The following is a 13,984-nucleotide window of genomic DNA, read 5'->3' as shown; positions in this document are numbered from 1 at the left end:
TTTCAGTTAACCTCTTACGCCGATGATAAACAAATTGTGTCATCAATTCAAAAAGGCGCTGAGGCAGAGACTGGCTCAAAATGCAATAACTGTATGCAGGCAATGGCTGTATGGATGGCATTAAACTGCCTTAAACTTAACGCGGAGAAAACCATGGTTATCATTTTTGGAAACACAGCTCATCTATGGACACCTGATTGGTGTCCAGACACAATGGGCATGCTTCCAACTCCGGTGGAAAGGGCAAAAAACCTTGGAGTGAATGTGGTCTCGAAACTGGCCTATGGAGATCAGTTCAGTAGGGTCGTTTCCTCCTGTTTCTTCATCCTCAGAATCCTGCGCAAAATCAATTTCTTCCTCCCGGAAGAGAGCATGACATTAACATAACATTAACTACGGAAATGCCCTCTACCCTGGAATCAACAAATCCCTGCTACAAAAACTCCAGAACATCGTGGCCAGACTGATCCTTAGCATCCCACAACATGAGCACATCACCCAACACCTGCGAGACCTCCAATGGCTCCTCGTCGAGAAGAGAGTAACCTTCAAGCTACTCATTCAGGTCTACAAATCCCTCAACAACACCGGACCCAACTACATCAACGAAAGAGTCTCCTTCCACGTACGCAAAAGAAATCTCTGCTCCGCCGACTTTACCCTATCAGAAATCCCATGCATCCAGAACTCGTGTAAGAGCCTTTTCCTACATCGCGTCAAAAACCTGAAACAAGCTCCCACTTTTCTGGACCAGGGTCAGCGGACTCGATAATTCTCTCGCCTCGGTGCCCACTCTGATCAGCGATCACACTCGGCAACTCTGGGCATTAGCTTGCCTCATCTTCACTAACGGCCCCACCAGACCGCCGGGGATGCCTGGTCTCACCCTGGAGATACCCATTAAGGGACCATCTCTCAGGGAAGCCAGGAAGGGTTTCGCAGCGGTCGAAGCGCCTTGGGACCCTCCGGGTAAGTAGTGCGCTATATAAATGCCTATACATTTACATTTACATTTACATTTACTCAACATCAGACACTCCCCTACTGGCTCTTTGGCTGAACGGGAGCTGCAACTTTTCCTTGTTTTTTTTTTTTTGTTTTTTTTTACAGGTAAATGCAATCAGAAAATACTGTTTTTATGTCTGCGCTTATTTTTAAATACACTGAATGATTTTCACTTTTGTCCATCACAAATGCCAGGTCAGCTGGGCAGATTGCAAAGTAAGGGAGCTAAAAAAAAAAAGAAAAACTATTTTTTATCTGCAGTTTTGCACATGTTTAAGCTTTTCTACAGTGAAAATGTGTTCTGACAACTGTATTGAACTGTATACAACTGAACCATGTTAGATATTCAAATGTAAGTATATTTTTATCATTTAAATACATTTGAAACTATAACCACTGCACCTTCGGTTTTACTCTAAACACAAAATTAATATGGATAAATACAGATAAAATTAGCTATGAAATAGATATGGACAAATGCAGATGGGAATGTAAAAAGAAAATACCATACAATTGAGAGCACTAATCTTAATGCAGCCTGCTGCTGTGATTGGTTTGCAGTCATTTAGTCAGAGGTCTCAGATGGTTGCTTTTTCATTGTTCTCAGATCAGCACAAACTAATGGACTGTGCTAAGCACTGTTTAGAAACAATGAAATGTTAAACCAACTATATGTATTATTGAAAATGTTTGTCTTTTTTTCTTTTAGGTCGTTTAAGTCAAATTGGGTTAAAGGAAGGATTTGTTTCTGCTGTAAAGAATATAAGCTCTGTTATCAGTACGTTCATCCGACATGCTAAAGAAGAAGGTCAGTACAAATATTGTCAGTTTTAACTTGAACTGGCACTTACTAAAAATACTAAGCATTTTATTCTTTGCATATTTGATAGTAACAATCAGTGCATTAGCTTCACCCATAAGCTGGAACAGATTTTTTCAATATGAAATTTACATTTTTGAAAACAGACTGAACGAATACATGAGTATGGAATATATTTAATTTGAGAAAAACAAAAGACCCCCTTTCAACTTTCCTACTAAATTAAATAAGGCAAGACATTTTTCTCATTGCACTTTAAATGATATGTGAAAGTGTTCTTGTCCTGCATGATCAATTTGTAGGCTAATTCATACTTCATGCTTCAAAGCGGAATTATCCTTGAATATTGCTGGGTGTTTTAGGCTAATTCCCCACATTTTCAACTTTACTTAGCATATTTTGTCAATAGCTATTGGATCAGCTATTGTTCTCAAAAGGTAAAGGTCTATTTACAATATTTTATTCCAGGGTGAATCTACTCTCATCTGTTCACTATTGCGATGTTCACTCTTTTGATAATTGACTTTTCTGTGTTGTTGGTGGTGCAAGATAGCAGCCCTCAATTTGTAAAGTATGGCATTTGGACTCTGTATCATTGAGGGTTGCATATGTCCGGAATAGTCATACAGTGATGTGTGTGAAGTTTAGACTTCTATGCCATTGAGGTATGCAGCTTGTCTCGGGACCAGTCATATAGGAAGGAAGCTTGACTAAGTGTTAAGCTGAGCCTTGAAGGGAAAGTTCAGAAATGCAATTTTGTGGTCTCACTGCACCAGTAGTGTAAGAGGATTTATATTTATCCTTCAGTGGATCAGTGAGTGTCATCATTACCGTGAGCGGTAAAGATGTGTCGTTAAAGGAGAGTTTCATGTTGAACTTTAACCACTGACTCCATACATCATCAAGGAACCCAGTGATGATGTATGACCGAGAGCTATGGTGTGAAGAAGCTCAACGCCAAAGCTTTACTCACCAACGATGTTGAGATCAGACAAGAGGATGAAGTGAGTGCCACCATTACTACAGCAAGGCAAGGTTGCTAGTATATTTGGTACCAGGCATGTTGCAGTCCACTTTAGAGACACTTCTCACAAACTCTTTGGAGCGACCACAAGAAAGAAGCAAGAAAAAACAATCTTCACTCCATATTATGAAGCCCTTCTCATGCAAGAGGCATATTGGCAGGTTAGTAGGCAGCAGCAGGGAAGGGGGGCGGTAAGCAGGATAGTAGAGGGGGAACTGTTAGACTGTTATAATAGATGAGGATCTGTTACAGCTAGAACTGAATAGCGCGACAGGAAGTCACATGGCGAGAGGAGAAATGTACAAGAGACCAGATGACCAGCTGGGTGGGGCAATCTGAAGGGTCACTGGGAGTTTAAATGAATGTGAAACGAATTGTGGGTGCAATGCTGATTATTAAATGCCAATAAAATGTTGTTGTTTTTTTAATGAAGCCCTTCTCATGGAGAATCTATTCATGGAGAATTCGCTTCCAAGCTTACTGGTAGTTTCAGCTGTATATGAAAGGTCAATGTGTCTGTATCGTCAGCTTCATTAAACAAGATCAACAGACAAATTGATACTTTTGGTGGGACAACCTGTTAAACAGATTCAGATCACTTAAGGGATCTTCTTCCAAAAGACCACTGAAACAAATGTATAAAGATAGTAAAGTCTGTTATGCCAACTTGGGATCAAATCATAAACCCTGCATGCCATCTTCATATCAGGTGATAAAGCAAAAGATTGACTGATTTGTCAAATCAATTCAAATCATCTTTATTCGGTTTCCATTTTTTGAAAGCCATAAAAGTACATAAAAAAACACAATAAATATTAAAAATCACATTCATTTTGTATCGAACGGTACATTAAAAACATATTTTTAGAAATCCATCTTATATCAAATATCAAAAAGGATTCTCCATCAGAATTCATAAGTTCATTCGATGCCTAATACATAATTTGAGATACTGTACAACCGATTTTGTCATCAGGTTATTTTCCAAAAATTGTAGTGCCAGGTAGGCAGGGCGACATCTGTGAATTTTTAGAACTTTTAGTACTGGTATTATCCACCGTCTGCGTAATGGTGTATAAAATTTGCAGAAAAACAAGACATGAATTGTGGACTGTGGAGACATAGAATCACAAGGGCATACTAAGATATTATGTGTCCAGTCATTTTGTTTAGGAAACAGAACCAAGTAGTGATAAAGTTAAACCTAAAACGGGTAAGAAGGAATTTTTCATATTGTGTTAAATCATACTGCAAGTACGGTTGGATGGTGGGGACCAGCTGAATTAGTAGACAATGCTGAACTGATGTCTTCCCTATTTCACACAGCATCCGAAGTTGAGATAGATGCGACATACAGATTGTTTTAAGTTCTTTTTTCGATATGTCTATTACTGACAAGGGGTCGTCAAAGAACCTCGGGAAACCAATGTCTGTAAAAAAAGATTTCACGTAGGCCAACCATTTTATCTTTCTCATGTTGTCTAATTTCAGACAGTCCTGAATTATTGATTTTGTGAGCTGACACTCGTCCGTTGCCCATATTCTGTGCCACAACATGATCGGTTGAATTTTGATGATGTCAGAAATAAAGTCCACCCCGAGTTCGAGGTGACATCCGTATGTAGTTGTACTTTTTGGGACAGCCAGTAGGAATCTAAGAAAAGAGTTTTCAACTTTTTGTAATTGTTCAACATATGTCGTTCCCCATACCCCTGCTCCGAAGGTGGCTGTACTTATGCATTTGGCATTATATATCTTGATCACCTCTGTCTGGGGTCTTTTTCCGAGGCGAAGGGAAAAGGCCTTTAATGCACCAATTGTTCTTATGAGGGACAATTTTCGGGAGTTGACTGCTTCCTTCCAGTTGAATGCCTCATCCATAGTGATGCCTAGATAAGGGTACGTATTTGTTCTTTCAAGGGGTAGGTTGTCCACGTATATATTCTTTACTTTTTTCCCCTTGGTATCCGCATGCATCACATATGTTTTCTTGATATTAATTTTCAAGTTCAAACTGGTCATGAAGGAGCAATAGTTATTTAGGGCCCGTTGAAGTTGGACTGGAGTTTGGGCGAGAATTACCGCGTCGTCGGCATATAGTAGTGCAGGAATCTGCCGACGACCGGCTTCTGGGAGATCTTTTACATCCTTTAACATTGCACTCTCGAGGCCGTTGGTATAGAGCGTGAATAGGAAATGGGCCAGTACGCACCCTTGTCTGACCCCCTTCTGTATGGGAAAACTGTCTGTCAATTGTCCGCCTGTCCCAAATCTAACATTTCCTGTGGCTCCTGTGTATAGTTCGCGGAGAAAGTCGACTATTGGTGGTTCAATCCCCATTTGCAGCATTATTGTCCAGAGTTTAGAGTGTTGCACACAATCGAACGCTGCTGTGAGGTCGACGTAAACCATATGTAGGCAAGATCTTTTTGCATTTACGTATTTTCTGGCCAGTAATGTTAAATTTAAAACTTGATCCACTGTACTCAGTCCTGCCCTAAATCCGTATTGCAGGTCTGAGAGCACGCCGTGTTCTTTCGACCATTCCTGGAGACGATCAAGAAGTATGCGCCCTGCCATTTTTCCGATCGAGTCTAGGAGGGAGATTGGGCGGTAACAGGAGGGGCTTTCCCTGTTGCCCTTCTTAAAGATGGGGACGAGTATCGAGATGGACCAGGAGTCGGGGAGGTTAGTGTCCTTTGCCGCATTTAATACTTTGGTAAGGAGAGGGGACCAGAGGTCAGGTGAGAGTTTGTAGAGGTCCATTGGGACCGAGTCGGGTCCTGGTGCTTTGTCAGTTCTCCGCTAGTCTGGGTTAATTGGATGAGCTTTTTGCTCAGATTTGCATCCATCAGCACAAACACATAATATAAGATACTATGTCTCACTTCAGATGAATTATATTTTTGGGCTCCCAGTCACATGGAGATCAAGAAAATGTTGTCAAATGCAGCCATATTAAATTGAGTGAACACAGAGTAAAAGAAGGAATATTCCGAGATGCAGTTGCTTATGCATGATAATATAAATATATATGTATATATCAGTGAAGATAAATAGCTAGGTATCAACCTAAAAAACAGAACCATAGAATAATAACATCCGATAGAATGCATTGTCATTGCATAGATCATAAAAACTTCTAAAAGTAACCCCTACTTCTATATTTATTCCGTCTAAAATCACTCTACTTTTACTTTCCGAAGTCCAATAACATTAGGCTTGCCAATATTCTTTTAATTATAAAACAACCTCAGGTGTTCTTGAGACAGTGACTATGAATATTGTAATTGTATTTATATAACGCTTACTATCCCTGACAATGCGTCAAATCACTTTTTAGCGAGCAGCACGCTACCCCAGGCCTCAAAAGGGTTAGTGGTGAATTAGTATAGGGAAATATGAGTATAGTATTACCGTAGGGAGGTATGAGTTAATTTGAGCAAACGACATGAGTCTGTTACTTGAATTTAATACAATAATGGAGGTATAGAAGCGGGAAGAAAACCAGAAGTGTTAATTGGGAGATCATAGTAGTAAGTTGAGCTCTGGGATGAGTAAAGTAGACATGGAGGAGAGAAGAGCCTGTAGAAAGGGGTTAGGGAGAAAGAGAACCAGAATAGAAAAATTTGATTTGGGATGAATCAAAGGAGCGATAACATGAGGGAGAATTTAGTAGGTTTGTTTGAGAGATCATAGTAGTGACCTGATATTTGAGGTGAGCCAGGAGGTGTAGAGGAGGGAGGAGCCTAGGAAGGGTTATTTTATAGATCATAGTGGTAGAAAGGGTTAGGAATGAGAGAGAGTGAAAATGGAGGATACACTGATAAAAGTGTAGTGTCATGTGATGGTAGGGATGTGTAAAGCTTTCGAGAGTATTTTTCTTCGTCTGCTAAAGGACTAAAATAATATATAGATACAGGATTACATAGTAAGGGAATTTATATGTGAGGAATATAATTTATTGATATTAGTGTGTTTCGTTTTTGTGGAGTAGTGAAAGGGGATATTGATGTAGTGGTTTTCTGTGAACAATTTTTATGTGCATTACTGCTGGTTAGTGGTATTTGAATAGTACAGAGGAGGTGATGTGGTTTGAATAATAGTATGTGGTGTGTTAGAGGGGATGAACAAGAGTTATGAGTGTTTATGTTAGATGTGATCACTGAAATAGGTAATGTGTGTGGTGGAGTGGTGTTTAAGGATTGTATGGTTGTGTGTAATTAGTAAAAAGGGAAAACCGGTGTTGGTAGATGGCTGAGTGAGTATAGGTTTTGTCATGATGAAAGGAAATCTGTTAGGAGCAAGCAGAAGATAGAGCTGGTGTTTTGTTTGAACAGGGAGTTTGTGTCTAGATGCATTGAAGTTATGTATAATGCGGCGTTGTATTCTATTGGTGATGTTAGTGGTATAGGACAGAGTTTTTGTGTGAGAATGCAGGCGCCCTAGTGTTGAAGTTGGGGTAGAATTATGTGTAAGCTTGGTTTGTGGGGTTTTGCATTGGTTCAATAGACATTTAAAAACCGTTTTTGGTTTGTTTGTGGTGCATGAGTAGAATTCCTTCCTCGGTCCGACCCAAACAGGCAACTGCTCTTGTCCTCTCCACCCAGCCCAAACAGGTCACTGACCTTGTCCTGTTCACCCAGCTCAAACAGGCAACTGCCTTTGTCCTCTCTGCCCTTATCCTTGAAGCCTGAGCTGAGAGGACCTGAGCCATATGCTTAAAATTGCCGTATTGGCCAATGGAACCCTAGCCCTAACCAATCAGACCCCTAACACTAGAGCCAATGCGAGAACTGGCCCTTTTAACCAATCACCGCCCTAGCCCTAACGGCCATTCACAGCCCTAATCCTTAAGTCCAATAGGTAACCCCAGCCGCCAATGCGAACCCTAGCCCAAACGGCCCCGTCTGACAACAAGAACCACATACAACAGTACTTGTAGACCACACAGCACCAAACTTTTAGTCGACAGTTACAAAATTATTACACCACATACATGCCATCTGAGCACACTCATAAGCACTAAATTCATCAGACTGGAAGCTGAATAGTAGTAAAGTAATTACACTGCTAGGACTTTAGGACCTGGCCTGTTACCCAAAAGCGTTAAAGATCGTTTAACAGATTTGGCTCAGAAATGTAAAATATTTCATCTATACAGACAGCAGATGCAGCACAAGCACCTTAGAGCAACAACCCTTGCACAGAGTACTGACAAGTGGCAGGAGTGCAAGCTCATCTCAAGCACAGAAGAATGACTTCTTACATAACAGGTACCATACATTCTGAAGCAATTCAAGGTGGCTTCAACTGCAAAACAAGTAACAAAGAGGTAGTGAAAACCTTGTTTACTCTGGCTACACCACACGCTTCCCAGGATATGATACAACAATGTACCCAGTAAATTAAACCACATTACCACCTCATGCCACCCTTAAACCTTTACTCTATCATCAAAAGAATTATCCTCGGCATAATTTAACATATGAGACCCTCTAACCTCACTCAAAATCACTTCAACACTTGCACTATATAAACAGTGATCCACTCTTTGTGGATATATATATATATATCTCCACAAAGCATTCAGAAGCCCAATTCCTGAAACAACAGACGTTTTAAAGTTCCAGCAGCACATGACTGTTGTTTTCACAAGTATTTTAGATTGTCAGCATGAACTACGAGTGGATTTTAAAAACATACATCATGAGCAATGGAATTAGTTTTGGGAACTTGTCTTTTTATTTGTGATTAGTTGCACCTGATAATTACATTTATTTCTGAAGCAGAGACGCTATGCAGCTAGAATTAAATATACTTCAGACTTGACACACAAATTTGGTGCACTCTGGGAAATGTATGCCACTATGGATTCAAAGTCATGTGCTGCTGAAACTTTAAATACAAGTAATTAACATCACTCTGAATCCACTCACCTGTGCTTAAGGCAGTATGCCGAAACACGTAAGGAAGCAGTACATGCTGTGTTCTCTTCTTTGAAATAAAGCGTCTATTGTTTCAGGAATTGGGCTTCTGAACTCTTTGTGGATGTTGAATTACAGGCAACTCCAGTCCCGTTTAAGCTGATGCCACCCTACTGGTTTGGAGGCTCCCTTTCATGGAGACTCTGTTGTGTGAATATATATATATATATATATATATATATATATATATATATATATATATATATATATATATATATATATATATATATCAAGCTCCTGGTTGACAGACGCAGTTTGGAAGGCACACGAGCAGCTGCGTAAGGCTCAACCTGTTCCTTGAATCACTGGTACGGGCAGCATCCGCCTGCAAGCAGAAAATAAATGCATATCACTTTTTTGCCTGACGTGTTTCGTTTATTCACTTCTTCAGAGGCAATACCATGATGAACACTCCCCCATCGCTTTTAACGTCTATTTAACATCTACCACGCCCAGATGGGCTGTCCGAATGGAACTGTGGTGATTTCTGGGAATATATATATATATATATATATATCTGTATTCCGTTGTTCACTGACCCCGCGGCTCACATTCAGGCCGGTGCTGCTACACCGTGGAGACATTGACAAAGGCTGTCATGGCCGAAACGTGTTTGTCCGCAACAGTGAAAAAAAAAACGTCTTTTTTATGGCATCCTGAGTGCGCTACTTCTTTTGCTACCCAAGGACTCATGATATTGAGATATATATAATATGCAAATTCTCGACTCCAACAAGCACAATTCTACCTGAGGCACTCCGAACAAACTGTTTAGAAAGGCAAGCTGTCTCACTAAGCAAAACATAGACTCTGCCTATCAACACGCACACAGTCGGGAATATATCTATGTATCGGCGGTCCATCGGTCCTTCTCATGGTTAGACTACTTATTTGTCCCATGCGTCACGATGGGAAGAGTGACATCGACGGCTATATTGCCGCGTGGGCTCTCTGACCACTCCTCCGTTGCGATTGACATCCTCCTTGACAGAAGGCGGCAGCCATTCCGATGGCGCCTCTCTACTTGGCACCTGCAGCAGGACGACTACCAGTCCCATATGCGGGAGGCCATCGCTCACTACTGGGAGGACAATGAACGGTCGGATTCGGACGCGGTGACCCTCTGGGAGGCCATGAAGCCTACGCTTAGGGGGGTGGATATAGCCTGGTGCGCGAGGGCCAGTAGGGCGCGAGGGGTGGACCTGGAGAGGGCGGCGGATCGCGTCCGCACTTTAGAGGCGCGGTCCACGGAGACTGGGGCGGAGGAGGACATACGACGTCTACTGCAGGCGCAGGCACAGAGATGCTGCTTCCCTACATCTTGAGGAGTCACGCCATATCTGGCTTGCAAAGCAGAGTAGAATATACCAATGGGGGGACAAGTCCAGCTCAATGTTGTACAGGCTGTGCCAGACGAGTTCCAAGCTCAAACGCTGCCGGCGCTGATAGATGAGGATGGAAATTCTATAATTGACCCAGGGGTCATTGCCGACAGCTTTGCGCGCTATTATGAAACACAGTACGCCCCCCGAGAATCTCTCCCGGCGGAGGCATGGACAAATTTCTGAGCAACAACACAGGGTCCTGACTCTTTCCCAGCAAGGCTGAGTCAATTCAATATAAACAACAACACAAATGCCAGTGCTGGACTAAATAACCACTTTTTATATCAGGTAGTGGTATGAATGAAGCATACCAAACCACTTCTTACTTACGACAGTAATTTTATTTTAGTCAATTCGAGTCACTATTTGAATTATTTTCATTTTGTTCCACAAGACAGTTTTTTTGTGCATATATACATTATATACAAAAATGCAGAGGAATTAGGCGAGGCACTCGGTAAGTTGAACGCCGGGAAGGCCCCAGGGCCGAACGGTTTCCCGTGCGAGTTTTTTCAGAAATACCATCTTCAGTTAGGGCCCCGTTTCAAGAAAGCATTAGATGCGGCTAGAGAGTTGGGTCAGCTGCCGCCGGATTGGAGGCACGCCGAAATCGTAGTGTTCTGCAAACCGGGAACGCAATGAATCGTACCGACCTATCTCACTTCTGAATATCAAGGCGAAGATACTGGCCAACCGCCTCCTCCCACTGATTACCGCCCTGGTCCACCCGGACCAGGCTGGCTTTATGCCACACAGGGCCACTAGACACAATATTAGGCGGGCCCAGGTGGCCTTGGAAATGATGCGGGCCACAGGCTCCCAGGCGGCGCTTCTGTTGGCGGATATTGATAGAGCCTTTGATTCACTGAGCTGGGTCTATTTGCAGGCACTCCTACCCAGTCTAAATCTCGGCCCTCGTTTTCTCTCGTATGTTCGGCTGCTATATACTGATTTGACAGCGTCTGTGCGGGTGGCCGGTGCGATTTCAGACGTCTTCCCCATCGGGCGGCGTACCCCACAGGGATGCCTGCTCTCACCGTACTTATTTGCACTCGCGATGGAACCTCTTGCGGCCTGGGTGCGAATGGACGCGCAGTTGAAGGGATTTGAATGGGAGGCTGGGCTGTCCGACCGAATCGCGCTCTACGCTGACGACGTGCTGTTTTTTCTTACGGATCTCAATAGGTCAAGCCCAAGAGTTCTTGACATCATGAGGGTGTTTGGTGAGGTTTCAGGGCTTCATCTCAATGTAAAGAAGTCCATCTTGTGGACCCTGGGCAGCGGTGTGGCTCTGGGACCTTGGGCATCCGCCTTACAGAGGGCGACAGGAGGCTTTAAATATCTTGGGGTCTTCGTGACAGATATCCCTGGAGTCTCGTGGGAGCGCAATATCGTTCCGGTCTGGGACAGGGTCCGGTCGGATATAAAAACATGGTCTCGTATGCCCTTGAACTTGTACGGCCGGTCGGCCATCTTTAAGATGGTGGCCCTCCCTCGTCTGCTATATCAACTACAAAACCATCCCTATCCTATCCCGCCACAATGGTTTCGCCAGGTTAACTCGGCGCTGGGCCGCTTCCTCTGGGCTGGGGGTGCTATTCGTGTGGCCCTCCGCACCTGTTTCCTCTCTACATACTGCGGTGGCCTAGCCTCTTCGGACATCCTCTCCTACTACCAAGTGTCCCATTTATTGGTACTCAACGAATGGTGGTATGGGGATCGGGGCGACCCGGCGTACGCCCTGGAGAGGTACCTAATGGACCCAGATACTTTGCACACGTTGCTATATTCAGCGGGGAAGAGGAAGAGGCCTCCGGTGGTCATGCAGGTTGTCTTCCAGGTTTGGCGTCGAGCACTTAGTCGTATGGGATGGTGGAATACGCTGACTAGGGAGACCCCGCTGTGGCAAAACGGTCGCCTGCCGGCCTTGTCGACTCTGCAGGGGTTTCGCGGCTGGGACTCGATAGGGATCTCGGCGCTGGGGCATGTCATGAGGGGCACAACCTTTATATCCTTTCAGGAGCTGAGGGACGAATATGATATGCCACGTACCCAGTTCTTTAAATACCTGCAGTTCCGCCACGCTATCTCCCCCGCCTTGGAGGGGTTAGACTCTCTGCCGGAATTTAGTCCGCTCGAAGCTAAACTATTTATGGGAGACTTGACAGAAAAGAAAATATCCTGCATCTACCAATCCCTTGTTACCCATTGTTCGTCCTCCCTAGATGGCCTGCGGTCCAAGTGGGAGAGGGATGTTGGAGAACTTGATGAGGAGGGATGGAGGGAGGCCCTTGCGGCTCTGAGGGAAGCGACCGTAGCCGTACGACTGCGTTTTATCCAATTTCAATACCTGCATAGGGCTTACTACACAAGAGAGAGGCTGTGGCGAGCCGGATTGATTGCCTCCCCTGAATGTATGAGGTGTGGCAGAGATGTGGGCACGTTCCTCCATACTGTGTGGACCTGTGGGGCTCTAGAGGGATTTTGGAGGCGTATATGGGACTGTTTATGGGACTGTTTGGATGAGGTTCTGGGTTGCCAACTCCCACGTACATCACAGCTAGGCCTCCTTCATGGTTTGGAGAAGGTGGGTCGCAACATCTATAAAAGGCACTTGTTACTCCTGGGCCTTACATTGGCCAAGAGGGATGTGACCCGCGCCTGGAAAGACCCTAGGGCTCCCCTGATTGAAGTATGGAAACGGGGCATGGATTACTGTATGGGGCTGGAACGCCCAGTGTTTGAGGCTCTGGGTTGCCCCAGAAAGCATTATAAAATCTGGAAGAGGTGGGCCGATTACAGGGGGTTGTGGCTGGAGCCGCCGCCGCGACAGAATGCAATTGAAGACCAATTGTCCTGTGAACCGGGGTGAGGGTGTGAGTGCTTTACCGTTATTGTATAGACTGATTTACGAAGATCCAGGTAACCATCGGGAACAGGGCTAGGGTGGGACCCGGGAGGGGGTGGTTTTATGGGGTTGGGGGGGTTCGGGTAATTCAAAGTTAATGTCTTATCCTGTTTGCAGTATTGATTGCTTTGCACGGTCTCTTGATTATCTGCTCACAGCCCCTCCGGTGTTCGGAGTGCTGTGGATGTCTTGCAATCATATCTGAAATGTCAATAAAATCTAGTTCTGAAAAAAAAAACATAGATTCTGCACTAAAACAGAGAAATACACTCCACAGCTTGCAAAATCCTTCACATCGTCTAATAGACGCAATTTTGCAACTACCAGATCAAACAAAACTGGACTATTCTCACCTGAATCCTGTTCACTTCAGAAAAATCATAATCAAGTTACCAGATTCATATATAGAATGTAAAGGGCAACACCAATGCTGTCCTAACAGGCATGCACCAGCTTTTAGTTTAAGCATGAATGAACTTTAAAATTGCACACTACACACAAAAAGGGAACGCAATGCATTAAGCATGGAATAGCATGCCTTGGCTAAAACAAAAAAAGCAATATTCACCGCCAGTGCCCTCACCGTGCCTTTCTATCCTTACCATTGTGATAGTTTGTATAGCAAGTAACCTCAGAATGACGGAATTCATACTAGCCAAGCTCCATAATTTCTTCAAGTAATGCCAACTTTATCCTTCTCCTTTACTAAAGTGATCATCAGCTGTTATTTCCTGCCTGAACTAATAATCTTCTTTCTTTGACTTCATACCTATTTGCTTGCTCACCACTTACTTTTACCTCTTCTGTTTGGCTCCATTACTGTTTGCCTTCTCACAGTACTATTTTGTTTTTCTT

General features: G+C 43.5%; 1 protein-coding gene across 4 annotated transcripts in view; it reads left to right on the top strand.

Annotated features, from left to right (window-relative positions):
• ICE1 (interactor of little elongation complex ELL subunit 1) overlaps positions 1-13,984 on the top strand; it is an 868,698-nt gene that overhangs the window by 777,914 nt on the left and 76,800 nt on the right. For all 4 annotated transcript variants that reach the window (XM_086965290.1, XM_086965289.1, XM_086965288.1 and 1 more), the window contains one exon: positions 1,715-1,813. In XM_086965290.1, the coding sequence (XP_086821416.1) occupies positions 1,715-1,813 (99 nt within the window). The remainder of the gene's footprint in view (positions 1-1,714; positions 1,814-13,984) is intronic.

The sequence above is a fragment of the Lissotriton vulgaris genome, chromosome 4_1 (assembly GCF_964263255.1).
Source record: "Lissotriton vulgaris chromosome 4_1, aLisVul1.2, whole genome shotgun sequence".
Classification (NCBI taxonomy): domain Eukaryota; kingdom Metazoa; phylum Chordata; class Amphibia; order Caudata; family Salamandridae; genus Lissotriton; species Lissotriton vulgaris.
The sequence above is the reverse complement of the archived record's forward strand: the minus strand, read 5'-3'. Positions and strand labels throughout refer to the sequence as shown.